The sequence below is a fragment of the Cetorhinus maximus genome, chromosome 10 (assembly GCF_964194155.1).
Source record: "Cetorhinus maximus chromosome 10, sCetMax3.hap1.1, whole genome shotgun sequence".
NCBI lineage: Eukaryota > Metazoa > Chordata > Chondrichthyes > Lamniformes > Cetorhinidae > Cetorhinus > Cetorhinus maximus.
Window position 1 is genome coordinate 20,083,899 of NC_135888.1, and position 16,958 is coordinate 20,100,856.

General features: G+C 46.9%; 1 protein-coding gene across 1 annotated transcript in view; it reads right to left on the reverse strand.

Moving 5' to 3' along the window:
- The window catches only part of LOC144686131 (uncharacterized), a 104,854-nt gene that overhangs the window by 23,023 nt on the left and 64,873 nt on the right, over positions 1-16,958 (reverse strand). The window contains exons 16-21 of the mRNA XM_078551276.1: positions 15,849-15,979; positions 14,204-14,352; positions 7,711-7,898; positions 6,003-6,193; positions 5,182-5,269; positions 3,270-3,416 (exon numbers count right to left, since the gene is read on the reverse strand). Coding sequence (XP_078407402.1) covers positions 3,270-3,416; positions 5,182-5,269; positions 6,003-6,193; positions 7,711-7,898; positions 14,204-14,352; positions 15,849-15,979 — 894 coding nt within the window. The remainder of the gene's footprint in view (positions 1-3,269; positions 3,417-5,181; positions 5,270-6,002; positions 6,194-7,710; positions 7,899-14,203; positions 14,353-15,848; positions 15,980-16,958) is intronic.

Sequence of the window (16,958 nt, forward strand, 5' to 3'; positions counted from 1 at the left end):
TAAAAAAACAAGGGAATTCGAAATGGTTACCATGGTAACCAGCCACTAACTCAGGGGCTGCCACCCCAATGCTGGATTCCCCAACTCCCGGAACAACTGACTGGTACGCAATCCTGCTCACACTCCATAAATTCAAACATACGGCATCACACTTTTATTCAGAATTTTACATCTCTCATTTGTAAGAAATGTCTTCTGCAATGCACTTTGTATGCATTTTTCACCCCCCAGCCCCCACCCTTGCCTCCCGGGAAGGTGCCGATTCACGCTCGGCACAGTTCCACAGCCCTTGGCCATTCTCTGGCAGCTCAACCGAGCAGCCAGCCTTCGGGCATAAACCAGGGGTGGAAAGTATTCAACTGCAGGATCCATCACCTAATTCTGTCCTCAGCTGAGTTACTCGACTGCCAAGTCCATCCTGGTCAGTCCTAATCCTGTTGTTGGCCAACGTCTTTGCCAGTAAGGTGTGGGGGTGGTGGTGGGGGTTGGCGGCAGTGGTGTGGGGTATCACTGGAGTGGTTAGGATCAGGAATCTTAGCTTTCTCGAGTCAGGGACATTGAGGTCACCTTGTAGCACCTTGAGCAGCAGCTAAGCTGCAACCAGGTGGCTCATCGCAGGATTCAAACCTGACAGTTTCCTGGACTGGGGGAATCAATGCAGCAGCACTCGATGCATTTACCTTCAACACATTAGGAGGAGCTTTGTAAAGGTGCATTTAAGATTCACGTTATTCTCAAGTCGCAAAAACAACAACTTGCATTTCTAGAACCAGGGATCACTGTTTAAAAACAAGGGGTCGCCCATTTAAGACAGAGATGAGGAGAATTTTTTTCCCCTCAGAGAATTAAGAATCTTTGGAACTCTCTTCCTCAAAAGGCAGTGGAAGCAGAGCCTTTAGATATTTTTAAAGCAGAGGTAAATAGATTCTTGATAAGCAAGGGAGTGAAAGGTTATCGGGGTGAGGGGGGGTAGGTGGGAATGTGGAGTTGAGGTTACAATCAGATTAGCCATGATCTTACTGAATGGCGGAGGAGGTCCGAGGGGCTGAGTGGCCAACTCCTGCTCCTAATTCATATGTTTGTATCACACCTTTAACAAAGTAAAACGTGATAAGAATCTTCACAGGAACATAGAAATCATAGAAAAGTTACAGCACAGAAGGAGGCCATTCGGCCCATCTTGTCCATGCCAGCCCGAGGACACCCAGGTGCCCTTTCTAATCCCACCTTCCTGCACCCGGCCCATAGCCCTGCAGCTTACAGCACTTTAGGTGCAGATCCAGGTACTTTTAAAAAGAGTTTAAAGTTTCTGCTTCTACCACCAACTTGGGCAGCGAATTCCAGACACCCACTACCCTCTGTGTAAAAAAGTTCTTCCTCATGTCCCCCCTACACCTTCTGCCACTTATCTTGAACCTATGTCCCCTGGTTCTAGAATTCTCCATCAAGGGAAACAATTTTATCCTGTCCACTATCTATTCCCCTCATAATTTTGTACACCTCAATCAAGTCACCTCTCAGCCTTATTTGTTCTAAGGAAAATAACCCCAACCTATCCAATCTCTCCTCATAGCTACACTTTTCTAACCCTGGCAACATTCTTGTAAACCTCCTCTGCACTCTCTCCAGAGCTATTACGTCCTTCCTGTAATGTGGTGACCAGAACTGCACACAATACTCCAGTTGTGGCCTCACCAGTGTTTTATACAATTCCAACATTATATCCTTACTTTTATATTCTTTACTTTTGCCAATGAAGGAGAGCATTCCAAATGCCTTCTTTACAACCTTGTCTACTTGAACTGCTGCCTTCAAGGGCCTGTGTACTTGTACGCCAAGATCTCTCACTTCATCTACCCCTCTTAGTATATTCCCATTTATTGTGTAATCCCTGTAACTGTTTGACCTCCCTAAATGTATGACCTCACACTTCTCTATGTTAAAATCCATCTGCCACTTTACCGACCACTCCACCAACCCATCTATATCGTTTTGGAGATTATGGCTATCCTCTACACTATCCACTACATAATCAAACATAAATTAAAACCGAGCCGCTCAAGTTGATATTTGGGCAGGTGACCAAAAGCTTGGCCAAAGAGGTCAGTTTAAGCAAGGAAAGAAAGACGGAAAGGTTTAGAGAGGGAATTCCAGAGCTTAGGGCCTCAACAGCTGAAGGCACATCACCAAGGGTGGAGCAACTTTTTTAAAAAATTAATTTACAGGATGTAGGCTTTGCTGGCTAGGCCAGCATTTATTGCCCATCCCTAATTGCCCTTCAGAAGGTGGTGGTGAGCTGCCTTCTTGAACTGCTGCAGTCCATGTGGTGTAGGTACACCCACAGTGCTGTTAGGGACAGAGTTCCAGGATTTTGACCCAGCGGCAGTGAAGGAACGGCGATATATTTCCAAGTCAGGGTGGTGAGTGATTTGGGGGGGAACTTCCAGGTGTTGGTGTCTTTCTGGATGGTAGCGATCATAGGTTTGGAAGCTGCTGCCTAAGGATGCTTGGTGAGGTCCTGCAGTGCATCTTGTAGATGGTGCACACTGCTGCTATTGTGCGTTGGTGGTGGAGGGAGTGAATGCTTGTGGAAGGGGTGCCAATCAATCGGGATGCTTTATCCTGGATGGCGTCGACATTCTTGAGTGTCACTCATCCAGACAAGTGGAGAGTATTCCATCACAGTCACAAATGGTGCTGAACATTGTGCAATCATCAGTGAACATCCACACTTCTGACCTTATGATGGAAAGGTCACTGAGTGTAGGTGAAGGTGGTTGGGCTGAGGACACTAACCTGAGGAACTCCTGCAGTGATATCCTGGAACTGAGGTGACTGACCTCCAACAACCACAACCAGCTTCCTTTGTGATAGGTATGACTCCAACCAGCGGAGAGTTTCCCCCCCTGATTCCCATTGACTCCAGTTTTGCTAGGGCTCCTTGATGCCCCACACTCGGTCAAATGCTGCCTTGGCGATTAAAATCGGAGATGTGCGAGAGTCGAGAATTGGTGGAACTCAGATATCCTGCAGTGTTGTTTGGGTTGGAGGAGATTACAGAGACAGGGAAGGATTTGAAAACAAGGATGAAATTTTTAAAGTGAGGTGATGTCAGACCGGAAGCTAATATATGTCAGTGAGCACAGGGTTGATGGGCGAATGGGACTTGGTGCAAGTTAGGATACGGGGGAGCAGAGCTGAAGCTCATGGGAGCGTGGAAGTCCGATCAGGAGAGCGTTGGATTTAGGAGGTAACTTTCGGCTTCTTACCCGAGGGTCCATTGCTGATCTGTCCAACTGGCACTGGAGGTGTGCGGTGGTCTGATGTATTCTGAAGATCTCTTGCTGCTGTCTCAGGAGGAGTTTCCTCTCCTGGTGGGCTGCTTTGTAGGCATTCTGGAGATGCCTGATCTCCGCCTGGATACAAGAATGGGAGAGTAAGGTCATTGCAGTTCAGCTCCTCATTCAGAGTGCAATGCATTCACTGGAACTCAGATAGGATTCTACACCACTCAATCTCTTTGATGCAAGGAAAGAAGTCTTGCATTTTAATAGCACCTTTCACCATCCTCGGGATGTTTCAAAGCTTTTCAGCCAAAGAAGTGCTTTTGAAGTGTAGTCACTGTTGTAATATCAGAAGTGCAAGAGTTAATCTGCGCACAGTAGGATCCCACAAACAGCAATGAGATAACGGCCAGCTAACCTGTTTTAGTGAGGACGAGTTATTGGACAGAAGGCTGGGGAGAATGCCACAGCTCTTGTTCAAAATCGTGCCATGGAATCGTTTGTGCTCATCTGAGGGGTTAGACCGGATGGGGTCTTAGTTTAACATCTCATCCACCAGTCCAGCACTCCTTCAGTATAGCACTAGAGTGCCACCTAGATCTTCTGCTCAAGATTCTGCAGTGGGGCCACAAACCCACAACCATTTTGACTCAGAGGTGACGGTGTCATGGTCGATAACAAGGACAACTTCACTACTCATCAGTAGATAGCATGTTGATCACCAGCTTAGTTTAGCAGTGATTTGGAATTTTGTTAATCAACTGAAGGTCCAAATGGGGTGGGCGTTGTCACTATGGGATCTGATCAGGGGCTGGGAGTTTTATTATTACAACATATGTGTTAATCTGCACATATCTAACATCAAGGAGTGAAACCTGCTCTACCTTTCTAGCAGGTAATAGTAATGGTCCTGTTGTTGCCATTGACACCTCCGGTAGACCCATTTTGGTTTATTTACTTGTCCCATTTACCATCTCCTTTTGCCTTGCGCCATCATCCATTTCGTCATTTAAGTACTCCTGTCCTCTGTCTATCACAGGCCTACCCTTCCCTGTTCTTTCCTTCCACTTCCCCACTCACGCCCGCCAGTTTTCCCTGCCTCTTTACCTGCTTAAAGCCGGTTACATCTTTAACTGTTACCTGTTCTGGTGAAGGGTCACTCACCTGAAACATTAACACTGTTTCTCTCCCTCTCTTCCCCCTGCAGCTGCTGCTGGACCTGCTGAGTATTTCCAGTATTTTGTTTGCAGTTATACCTTTCCCTGGATGGTTTCTGGCCATGAACGCACATTGCTGGGTTACTTCACTTAGTCATGCACACAGATCGACATTAGCAGCATGGTCAGGACACAGTGTTTCCATGTTATTGCCAAGCTTTAGTGAGGTTTTACTGTTACCATGCTTTCTAGTCTTACTGAACCTTGATGAGGCTTTGCTTCCCCATGACAGAGCTGAGATAGTAGGTATCGTTTAACTTCACAACATTTATTAAGAGCTATTTACAATGACCTCGGGGTAGGCACATGGTATTCATGACACAGTCTATCCTGCATCTAGCTCTCTTGGAGCCTCTGAGTCATCTGACTACTGATGTCACTGTGAAGTTATTAATATCATAATGGTCTTACTAACATAACCATTCACCCATTACTCTACATCTCCCGAGATATAATCTCCAACTGTTACATTGTCATTACTCTACAGGCAGTAACATCACAGTCCCAGTAAATGTGGGAGTTGCTGTAAAGTGTTCATGTTGAGCAACATCTGCAAAATCCTGCATCAATCGATGCTGTCAGCCCTGAACTGGACTGACCTCTGCTCTCGTGTGCGGTTGGAGTTGAGGACAGGGGGTGAAGGCTCATGGGAAGATTTGCGACTTTCCAACATTTCTCACCTTCTCCTGCTGTAACTTCATCAGAATCTCCCGCTGCTTCTGGACTATGGCCGGCATTTTATCATCCCGTCCTTTGTCCCGGAGATGTCTAGGGAATCAAACAATTCAACAGAAGCATATTAAGCTCTCAACTTGTAAATTATAATCTGCACCTGTATAGGTAGGTGGGTAATTAGCCACAGTCCACGAGGGACATAAGGCATCTCAGTGTTACAGAGAGACAATTGGATATATATAGCTTGAGGGGCGCCACTCCACATCAAGTGTGGAGCAAGGCAAGGAGGCAGGTCTCCATGAACTAACACAGCAGAATGGGGATTAAACCCACATTGTGCACTCCTACATCATTCTGCACCACTCTCTAGCCAACCGAGCTAACCGACCCCTCCTGCCTGAATACTGTTCTTTATACTGCAGCTTATCTAATAAAATGTCACACCACCCCAACTTGGAGCTATAACACTGTTCCCTCGGTGGAACTACCACCACCCCCTCCCCCCACCGATCACACCGTGGGTGCACCTATTTCCAAAGGACTGCAGAGATTCAAGGCGGTGGCTCACTGCTACCTTCTCAAGGGCAATTAGTGCAACAAATGCTGTTCATTTGGTGAGCCAGGGCCAACTGGACAATCCAAATGGCCGCCTCCTGTGCTGTAACAATTCTGTGATTCTCTGAAAGCAGGTGAACGGATTTTAAGATACAGGTCTGCCATGATCCCAATGAATGGCAGAACAGGCTTGAGGGGCTGAATGGCCTACTCCTGCTCCTGCAAGACACAAGGTCAAAATGTACTAAAGTAATCAGTTTAAGAGACTCACGTTTTCTGATGCTCCAGCCATGCCAGCTCAGTCTTGGTTTTCTCCCTCAGTGCTTTCTCTCTCAGTCGAAAGAGAGCTGCCTGGTGTCTGGCTCGGAGCTCCTCCTCCTTCAGATACTGCTGGGCCATCTCAAAGGTAAAACGACTGAATGCGTTTGGGCTACCAAAGATAGACGTCCCTGTTTCCTGCCACTGGATGGAAATACAACAGTTACCTTACGTACGGACAGGAAATCCTCATGTTCCCAACTGATCTGCTCCATTGATGTCAACAGACATCATGGTGATTTCTGCTTCCTGAAAGAACTCCATTCCATTCTCCCAGTTTCTCCGTCTCCATTGCATCTGTTCTGATGATGCCATCTTCCACAATGGCATATCTGACATGTTTTCCTTTTACCTCAACCAAGGATTCTCCCCCACTGTGGTTGACAGGGCCCTCAACTGTGTCCGACCATTTCCCACACTCCTGCTCTCGCCCCTTCCCCTCATCCCAGAACCGTGATAGGATTCCCCTCCCTCACTTTCCACCCCAATCGGCCTCCATATTCAAGGGGTCATCTTCCACCATTTCCACCAGCCCCAGCATGACGCCAATACGAAACATATCTTCCCCTCCCCTCTCATTCCCAATGTCAGCATTCCCAAGGGACAGTTCCCTCTGCAACATCTGGTCCACTCTTCTATCATCCCAACACCTCATGTCCTTCCCACAGCACCCCCTCCCATGCAATCGCAGGAGGTAGAACACCTGCCCCTTCATCTTCTCTCTCCTCATTGTCCAAGGCCCCAAATACTCCTTCCAGGTGAAGCAGCAACTCACTGGTGTATCTTTCAATTTAGAATGCTGTATTTGCTGCTCACAATGTGGTCTCCTCTACAGTGGGGAGACCAAGCACAGAGTCGGTGACCGTTTTGCGGAACACCTCCGTTCAGTCCGCAAGCATGACCCAACTTTCTGGCTGCTTGCCATTTCAATTCTCTCATGCTCACATGCCTGCCCTCGGCCTGTTACAATGTTCCAGTGAAGCCCAAGGCAAGCTGGAGGAGCAGCACCTCATCTTCCAGTTAGGCACTTTGAAGCCTTCTGGTCTCAACACCAAGTTCCACAACTTCATGAGCTCTGTCCTCTATTTTCAATTTTTTTTCTCTGCCACCTGCCAGTCTGATCTGGTTTCTGCTTTCAGACTGAGCTGATCTGTATTCTGCTATTAACACCCACTCTGGACCTATGCTTTTTTTTCCTTTACTACAACCACTACCACTCCCTTTGCCTTTTGTTTCATGAAATCTTCGATATTCAATCTCTCTGACCTCTAATCCATCGTTGACCTTCCCTTTTGTTCTACCTGACCCTTCCCCCTTATTCAACAGCATAAACCCCACCACATTTCAACCTCTCTTTAGCTCTGAAGAGTCACATTGGACTCAAAATGTTATCTTTGTTTCTCTCGCCACAGATTCTGCCAGACTTGCTGAGTTTTTCCAGGACTTTGTTTTTTATTTCAGATTTCCAGCATCTGCAGTACTTTGCTTTTATTATCCTGATATACTTTCTTCCTCCAGAGGAGGGCGATATTATCTTTAAATGGATAACATCAACTCTAATTTATTTAGCTCCTTTAAAGGTAGAAATGTCCCATGGCACTTAAATTTGACAATTTTGACATGTCTGAACGAGGAGGAGATTTAGTTCTATTAGGAATTACCTTTCTAAAAGGATCGTGTGTTGTGTTCTGTACAATGTTGTCCCCCGACTGCAACTTCATATTATTTTCCATCATCTGTCTCCAATGGCTCTCAGAAGGCAATAGGGACCAAAAGGACTGTTCCACTAACATATCTGGCACCAGCGCTCCACCAACGAGTGAAGTGTGGGTGGTTCCCAAAACCGATTCTAAAGTTGGAAAGAATATTTTGAGTGAATCGAATAAAGACACAGCTTCCTATCAGAATTTTTTACTCATCTGGAAGTGGCTTTGATCATGTTTTTATTTATTTACTAATTTTTAAAAATCTTTTATCCTCCCCCCCCCACCCCCCCACCGCCCAGGGCCATCAGTCACTGGTTTCCACTTTCTGCATTCACAGAGTGCTGACCCTCGTTCTACTACCAACACATTCTGCTCTTACCTTTAGGCCACTATCAGCATCTTCTTTAGTCTTTATCACTACTGTGAACACTCCCTTTGTCTTGTGTCCATTGCCTCTTTGTCAATCTCTCCTTAGCTCCTGCCTATCCCTGACCTTCTACCTTGCTCCACCCCCTCTTAAACAGTATAAAATTCATCACATTTCTACTTCTCTTTAGCTCTTAAGCTTCACTGGGACTCAAAACGTCAACTCTGTTTCTCTCTCCGCAGATGCTGCCAGACCTGCTGAGTTTTTCCAGCATTTTTTTTTATCATTTCAGATTTCCAGTATCTGCAGTATTTTGCTTCGATCAGAGTTGGTTTGCAGTAACAACTTGCAGAGTGGCAGACGCTTGGGATGGGGACTTACCTGGGCAAACCATCAGCTGGGTGCCTCACTGAAAGGAGGAAACGGTTGCTAAAGATTTATACTCATTGGTTATTACAAGTGATGGTGTGATATTTGTAGGTCATTCAAAGCAAACTGAATCACTTAGCCCAGTGTTTTTCAACAGGGTTTCTCTGGAGCCCAAGGGTTCCACCAGCATCCCTCAAGGGTTCTGTTCAATTTTCAGGTCATTTGAAATTTTATTAAATGCTGAATTTTTTTTTTAAATTTTGGGCAAAATGAAATAATGATGATATGCTAGCATTGTACAATCTATAATAGTATCGTGCAAATCCAACATTTCATGATATACCATAGGGTTCCTCAACCAAAAAAGGGGTAAAAACCACTGACTTAGGCAAATCATGTTCTTTCATCTGAACCAATAAAATAAAATCTAGATGTGATGCTACCAAAAAGCCATTGAATTTACTGGGTATTGGCCATGAAGTACTATTTCACCTAGTCTAGAATAATAGACCCAGAGGACATGCTCTGCATTTACAAGGAAGTATGTAAATTCAAAACTAATATTATTTCAATGAGCGAGTGGATCATCTACGGAACTGGCTCCCCAGGGAGATGGTAGGCGCACTTAGTGTTGATTCAGTCAAATGCAAAGTAGTGAGATTTCCTTGAGAAATTACATTTTGGGATCCAGCATACATGAGTTAACCTGAGACGAGACATGTGGTGAACATAGGGTGGCTTAGGAGGAACCAGCGACTTTGGGCCTATGGTTCCCAGAGTTCTCCAACACGGAGGCGGTTTCCTCACTTCATGTCTGGGTCTGTTGCATTGATAGGGATTGATCACCGTATTTACTAAAAAACGTCGTTATCATTGTAACATGCGGCTACCAGAACGATGGAAACTCTTTCGAGTTATCAACAGATCGCATGTAACTCTTTCGAGTACATTCACAGTTCTTGGTTTCCGGGAGTGGGACATGAACTCACAACCTTCTGATTCAAAGGCGAGGGTTATATGAACTGAGCCACTGCTGACACCTCGAAGGCGAACTGAATGAATTGACTTAATCTTTCTCATCAAGCGATTGCTATGTAAGGGCATGGGGCTAAATGACCAATGATGACGCCCATTCCTGTTGCTGCAGGAGGTTTCCACTAGAGGGAGGAGGAGAGCCAAACAAAAGAGGAATAATGACCGTGAGAAGAAGCAAAATACGATCTAAAACTGAGCGCAGGAATACAGCATGAATCAAGTTAGTCCAGCGACGACAAGGAACATCTTCCCTGTGGATCAGAGGACAGACGGAACCAAGTGCTTCCAAAATGCAGAGACCGTGAGCTCTCAATAAGGATAAATATCTGTTTAGAAAAAGAATAGAAAGTTACAATGCAGAGATCAAGGCTCAGGTTTTGTCGACCAAGATGAAGTCCTGATGTTGGGGTGTAAAGCGGGTGGCGTGGCTGCGCGCAGTAGTGAGAAAGCAATTTTGATGGGGTCGACCGATTAGTGAGCAGCAGACGATGGAGGCAGCCAATTAAAGTATAGAAGCAAAATACCGCGGATGCTGGAAATCTGGAATAAAAACAGAAAGTGCTGGAAAATCTCAGCAGGTCTGGCAGCCTCTGTAGATGTAAATGAAGATATGAAGGACAAGTTATGTTCTGACTTTGATGAAGTCCTCACTGCCATCCCAAAAGAAGAAAAGATCATCCTTCACAGGTAGAGGTAGAGGGTCGACAACCTTTCGTCAGAACATCAGGAGAAAGTCATCATCCTGAAACCTTAACTCTTCTTCCTCCCCCACAGAGGCTGACTAACCTGCTGGGTCTTTCCCGAGCACTGTCTGCTTTTAGGGCGATTGAGAAAGCTGGGTGGGCCTTCCACTCCGCTGGCGCAATCAGAGGACCGGCAGCTCTCCAACCTCGGCGGCACCACAGAGGGAGGGGCAAGGGAAAGGCGAGGGCACTTCCATTTTGACACACGCCCTCACAGGGCTGGCAGCCATTTTCTTTCGCCAGGGCCAAGCAGGCAGGCCCCAGTGACCGGAGAAGAAACCACCGCAGCAGCGTCTGGGCCACGATGAGGGAGGAAGGGGAAGGAACGGCGTGGGGGAGAGAGGGAAGGGGAAGGGGAAGGGGGGGGAGGGGGAGGGGGAGGGGAAGGAGGGGGAGGGGGAGGGGAAGGAGGGGGAGGGGGAGGGGAAGGGGAAGGGGGAAGGGGAAGGGGACAGCCTTTGTCACTGGCGGTCCCCTCCTTGAAGCATTGGGGCCTGCAGCTTTGATTTCCGCCCCCTCAACCCTCCCTGGGAAACCACTGGGAGGCCCCCTCCATGCAGCTGACAGCCTCTTCGAGTGGTGGGGCGGCGGCCTGGAAAAACGTCCCTCAATTTGACCTTTAAATTATTCAGATTGGCCGCTCGCCCGCCCCTCCTGGTAAGTGGGCAGTGGGCGGCTGCTCTTATTACCATTGGAAAAATTTCCTCATCGGTGAGATTGCATTGAGGAGCTATCCTGATGCAGTTCCCCAGCGCTTTCCCGGCCCAGCCACCTCCCAGCCCCCTCCCAGCCCATCGCCCCGGGGGCTGGTAAAGCCCCAAGTATTTCACGGAGCACAACAAAGTGCCGAACTTCATGGGCTTGAAACTACCATGCGGAGTCGTGGAGTTACAAATACACCTGACAAAACTTGATACTAACTGAGCTAAAGAAAAAGAGGCTGTTAAAAAGGTGAAAGGACTGTCATAAAGGATTATTAATAAACCCACCATTAAAGACTGCGCAGAAGTGGACAGATCAGATTTGTAGCTTGGCGTCAGCAGTAAGAATGATCCCAGGATGGCTTTGAACACCTGCCTGCCAAGCTTGATTGCATCAGGGACATAGGGAACACTAGCAATGGGTCAATCAGCGGTTGTACTAGGAAACTACATTTGTCAAGTCCATGCATCAGGAGCATGCTCACATGTTTTAAAAAAAAACTTTTAAATAGATAAGTAGAAATTAGTAACAAAAACAGAATTACGGAAAAACTCAGCAGGTCTGGCAGCATCGGTGGAGAAGAAATCAGTTAACGTTTCGAGTCTTCATGACCCTTCGGCAGAACTGAAGCATAGTTAGGAGAGAGGTGAAATATAAGCTGGTTTAAGGTGGGGGGCGGGGGGAGAGAAGTTGAGGGTGGGGTGGTTGTAGGGATAAGCAAGCAGTGATAGGAGCAGATAATCAAAAGATGTCACAGACAAAAGGATCAAAGAGGTGTTGAAGGTGGTGATATTGTGTAAGAAAAGTGCTAATTAAGAATGGAAGACAGGACACTCAAGGTACAGCTCTAGTGGGGGTGGGGTGGAAAGACTAACAAAGTTTTAGTTTTAGATTTAAAAATAATGGAAATAGGTGGGAAAAGAAGAATCTATATAAATTATTGAAAAAAAAGGGAGGGGGAGAAACGGGGTGGGGATGGGGGGAGGGGGAGTTTAAGATCTAAAGTTGTTGAATTCAATATTCAGCCCGGAAGGCTGTAAAGTGCCTAGTTGGAAGATGAGGTGCTGTTCCTCCAGTTTGCGTTGGGCTTCACTGGAACAATGCAGCAAGCCAAGGACAGACATGTGGGCAAGAGAACAGGGTGGAGTGTTAAAATGGCAAGCGACAGGGAGGTTTGGGTCTTTTTTGCGGACAGACCGCAGGTGTTCTGCAAAGCGGTCGCCCAGTTTGCGTTTGGTCTCTCCAATGTAGAGGAGACCGCATTGGGAGCAACGAATGCAGTAGACTAAGTTAGGGGAAATGCAAGTGAAATGCTGCTTCACTTGAAAGGAGTGTTTGGGCCCTTGGACGGTGAGGAGAGAGGAAGTGAAGGGGCAGGTGTTGCATCTTCTGCGTGGGCATGGGGAGGTGCCATAGGTGGGGGTTGAGGAGTAGGGGGTGATGGAGGAGTGGACCAGGGTGTCCCGGAGGGAACGATCCCTACGGAATGCCGTCAGGGGGGGTGAAGGGAAGATGTGTTTGGTGGTGGCATCATGCTGGAGTTGGTGGAAATGGCGGAGGATGATCCTTTGAATGCGGAGGCTGGTGGGGTGATAAGTGAGGACAAGGGGGACACTATCATGTTTCTGGGAAGGAGGAGAAGGCGTGAGGGAGGATGCGCGGGATATGGGCCGGACACGGTTGAGGGCCCTGTCAACGACCGTGGGTGGAAAACCTCGGTTAAGGAAGAAGGAGGACATGTCAGAGGAGCTGTTTTTGAAGGTAGCGTCATCAGAACAGATGCAACGGAGGCGAAGGAACTGAGAGAATGGGATGGAGTCCTTACAGGAAGCGGGGTGTGAGGAGCTGTAGTCGAGGTAGCTGTGGGAGTCGGTAGGCTTGTAATGGATATTGGTGGACAGTCTATCATCAGAAATTGAGACAGAGAGGTCAAGGAAGGGAAGAGAAGTGTCAGAGATGGACCATGTGAAAATGATGGAGGGGTGGAGATTGGAAGCAAAATTAATAAATTTTTCCAGGTCCCGACGAGAACATGAAGCAGCACCGAAGTAATCATCGATGTACCGGAGAAAGAGTTGTGGGAGGGGGCCGGAGTAGGACTGGAACAAGGAATGTTCCACATACCCCATAAAGAGACAGGCATAGCTGGGGCCCATGCGGGAAATTAGTGTTGAGAGACACAGCCCCAATGCGACTCTTCCAGCCCAACCTTTCACCTGCTGATAGCGTCACCTCACCTGGTAACATCACTGCTGCATACCCCAATGCAGGCCTTCAGACTGCCTGCAAAGTGAATGATCTGACTAAAAGACACTCCAACAGTCACCATCCAAATACTCGGAGCCTTCCCAAGAAGCTCTAGCTAATCGTGAGTATAGCTAACGTCATGGGGTTAGTAACATTTCACTTCCGAAAGGCGATTTCAGAAGATGCTGTTTCATTGTTATTAAAGCAATTCCACACTTGTTCGTGAACTCAACACGTCGTTTCACTCCAAAGTCAGCTTTTCGAACATATAATAAATTTTCTTTCCAAAGTCATGGTTTGTTCCTGCCATTTCTTCAGGGCAAAACATTGGTTGGATCAAATATCAGATGAAGCTATGGGGAGACAAAAGGGCATTTCCCCAAACTGAGGCGTTTATTGCTTCTGTAGAAGCAACCAGCTGGATTGATCAGTGGAGATGAATGAATACGCTGGAAGTTTGACTGAGTAAATTTTATTGTGAGGGAAATATTCCACAGAACCTACCCTGACAGGTTAAATGGCAGAGTGCACAAAGCAGATAGGTTAGACCTGACCATGGAAGGATTAGGTTTGATGGGCCGGATGGCCTTTTACCATCCCAGCTTGAATACTTCCTTTAAAACGTGGAGGTGACATTAGGGAACAAGTGTTGATGTAAATACCCTCTCTGGAAAACTGGGCCTCTGGCAGTCTTGTGGAATCACACGTCGTCAACCAATACTCTAAACGACAGATTGGTTAGACACAGGTTCGTGGTCTTCAACTTTGAGAGTTAACCTGGCCACACGGAGGACGACTGAGATTTTTTCATCAAGGGGAGATAGAGAAAAGAAGAAGAATCGGGCAGATAAGTCATTTAACCTCACCCTACAGCAGCTTCAAAGGCCTTGGGAAAAATGGGCACCCTCCATATCCCACCCCACCAATCAGGCACAAGACACTGAGGGGAGAAACAAGCTCCAGGGGACTTGAACATAACCTTTACCTTGGCCTTCCAAAGCGGTCTCTACGTTTGCTCTCCTTGTGTTGTTCCTCACATAGTTGGTGGTCTCAGTGATTGGGTTGATTGTGGAGGGTCTCTTCAACTCAATTGATGGGTCTTCTCTCAGGGAACTGCGTGCCTTGCAGCAGAAGCTGGGGTAAAGGAGAGGCAGGAAGGTGGTAAACCAACTTCAGACAGGTTTTTTTTCTTATTAATGCCACATTCAGACTGAAAATTCTCAGCCCTTCTGATATAGTTTTACTATATTTTCAGCACGTCCCACCACAGCCCCAGCACACCCCCCACCGCAGCCCTGCCACACCCCCCGCCACACCCTCCACCACACCCCCCGCCACACCCCCCGCCACAGCCCCCGTGCAGAATGATATTCAGATGCTGGAGATGCTGCAGAGGTGAACTCATGGAAACATAAAATTATTAAGACGGCTTCACTGGCTGGGGGATCAAGAACACAGGGTCATGGACTCAAAATAAGGGGTCAGCCATTTGGGACTGAGACGAGGAGAAATGTCTTCACTCAGAGTGTTGTGAATCTATGGAATTCTCTACCCCAGAGAGATGTGGAAGCTCAGCCATTGAGTATATTCAAGAAAGAGAGAGATCGACAGTTTTTTGGACACCAAGGGATACAAGGGAAATGAGCAAGTGGAGTTGAGGAAGATGATCAGTCAAGATCTTCATGAATAGCAGAGCAGGCTCGAGCGGACCTGCTCCTATTTCTTATACTGTTCTGGATATGTTGGAACGAGTTACGAGTTAATAGTCAAAGTTCCTTACTTCTTAGGGCAACAGGACTTTTCAGGGTAAAGGAGATAACAACGGGGGTGTCACAGGAGAAAGCAGGGCTTATCTTCTGCTCCAGCTCATTCAGAGAATTAATCGACCATGAGCGATTGAAACATAATGTAAGACCAGTGTAATAAACACATGCAGTGGCCTCCACTAACTATAGTATAGGAGAGCGGTCTCCCAATCTCTGGACGAGTTCAGTGTTGAAATTGAGAGTCTCTGCGCTCACTGCTCTAGGGATAATTTTACTACCTAACTCACCAGGTGAGGAGCCCACAGGACTGGGTGAAACATCAGTTTTACTGGGGTTTAGCAGTGGTAACACCAGTATTGTGCCTGATCCCCTCATTTTCTGACAGGCCGTTTAGGTTAAAATTGCTCCCCAGCTGACTCTAATACGCCTTTTCCCAGGGCCTCAAAACCACGGCACACATCTACTTCCGAAACCTTGCCACCTGCTATCGTGTGAAAACCACCAATTGTTGCCTTGTCGCTTCTCCTGCTCATTCTGATCTCAGTGAAATCCTGCTCTACTGACCCTGAAGCATCACATTGCAAACTTTAAAAAGAAATGGGAGATAATGACGAAGAGTAACAAACTGAGCAAACCCTTCTCTCGCTGTAATGACTTGACGGACCGGACATGTTTCAACAAGAAAACAGATAAACTTATATCACGGAGAGCTTTTCAGATGCTACATGCCCGATCAGGACCCTCATCAGGAAGCCCTGCCCCCTGGATTACCCATGCTTAGGGCTCATTGGTCAGAGCCTCCACACCATCACGTGACCCCTGATAGACAACAGCAGAGGCTATACCTTCAGTTACTACACTTACCTTAACTGTTCAGTCTCCTCTTGGAGTTGCTTCATCAGCTTGGCCAGTCTTTGGATCACAGGGTCTTCCTTTCCCAACTCCTTGGTTGGGGTATTCCTGGTGCAGGTTGACAGTCTGAAGCTGTCGGAGGGCTGAAAGGAAAAAACTCTTACCTTCAGTACCATTCAACCAAATGTAGTAAAAACGACTACAACTTGCATTCATATAGCACCTTTAACATAGCAAAAGCATCCCATGGCATTTCACAGAAGCATTATCGGAAAAAAACGTGACACCAAACCACAAAAGGAGACATTAGGACCAATGGCTGAAAGTTTGATCAAAGAGGTAGATTTTGAGATCTTAAAGGAACGAAAGATTTGCATTTATATAGCACCTTTCATGCCACCAGATGTCTCATCCAAAAGATGGCATCTTTCCAACAATGCAGCAATCTCTCAGTACTGCAACTGAAAGTCGAGGGGAGGGGTGGGGGGTGGGGGGAAGAGAGAGAGAAGAGAGAGGGGGGAGAAAGAGAGAAGGTAGATGGTGTCAAGCTTCTTGAGTGTTGTTGGAGCTGCACTCATCCAGGCAAGTGGAGAGTATTCCAGCCTACTGCTGACTTGTGCCTTGTAGATGGTGGACAGGCTTTGGGGATTCAGGAGGTGAATTACTCGTCACAGAACTCCCAGTCTCTGACCTGCTCTTGTAGCCACAGTATTTCTATGGCTGGTCCAGTTCAGTTTCTGAACAATGGCAATCCCCAGGATGTTGACAGTGGGAGAATTCAGTAACAGTAATGCCATTGAATGTCAAGGGGCAATGGTTGGATTCTCGTTTGGTGGAGATGGTCATTGCCTGGCACTTGTGCGACACAAATGTTAGTAGTCACTTGTCAGCCCAAGCCTCAGTGTTGTCTAGGTCTTGCTGCATATGGGCATGGACCGCTACAGTATTTGAGGAGTTATGATTGCACAATGTTCAGCACCAATCATCAATGAACATCCTTATTCCTGAGCTTTTTAAAAAAAAAATCAGTATTTAATAGTTTGCTCTATGCATCATTAAAGAAGCTCTACTCTAAAGAATCTCTCCAATGATTCCTTCATTGTGCCTATTTTCAGGTTGAAC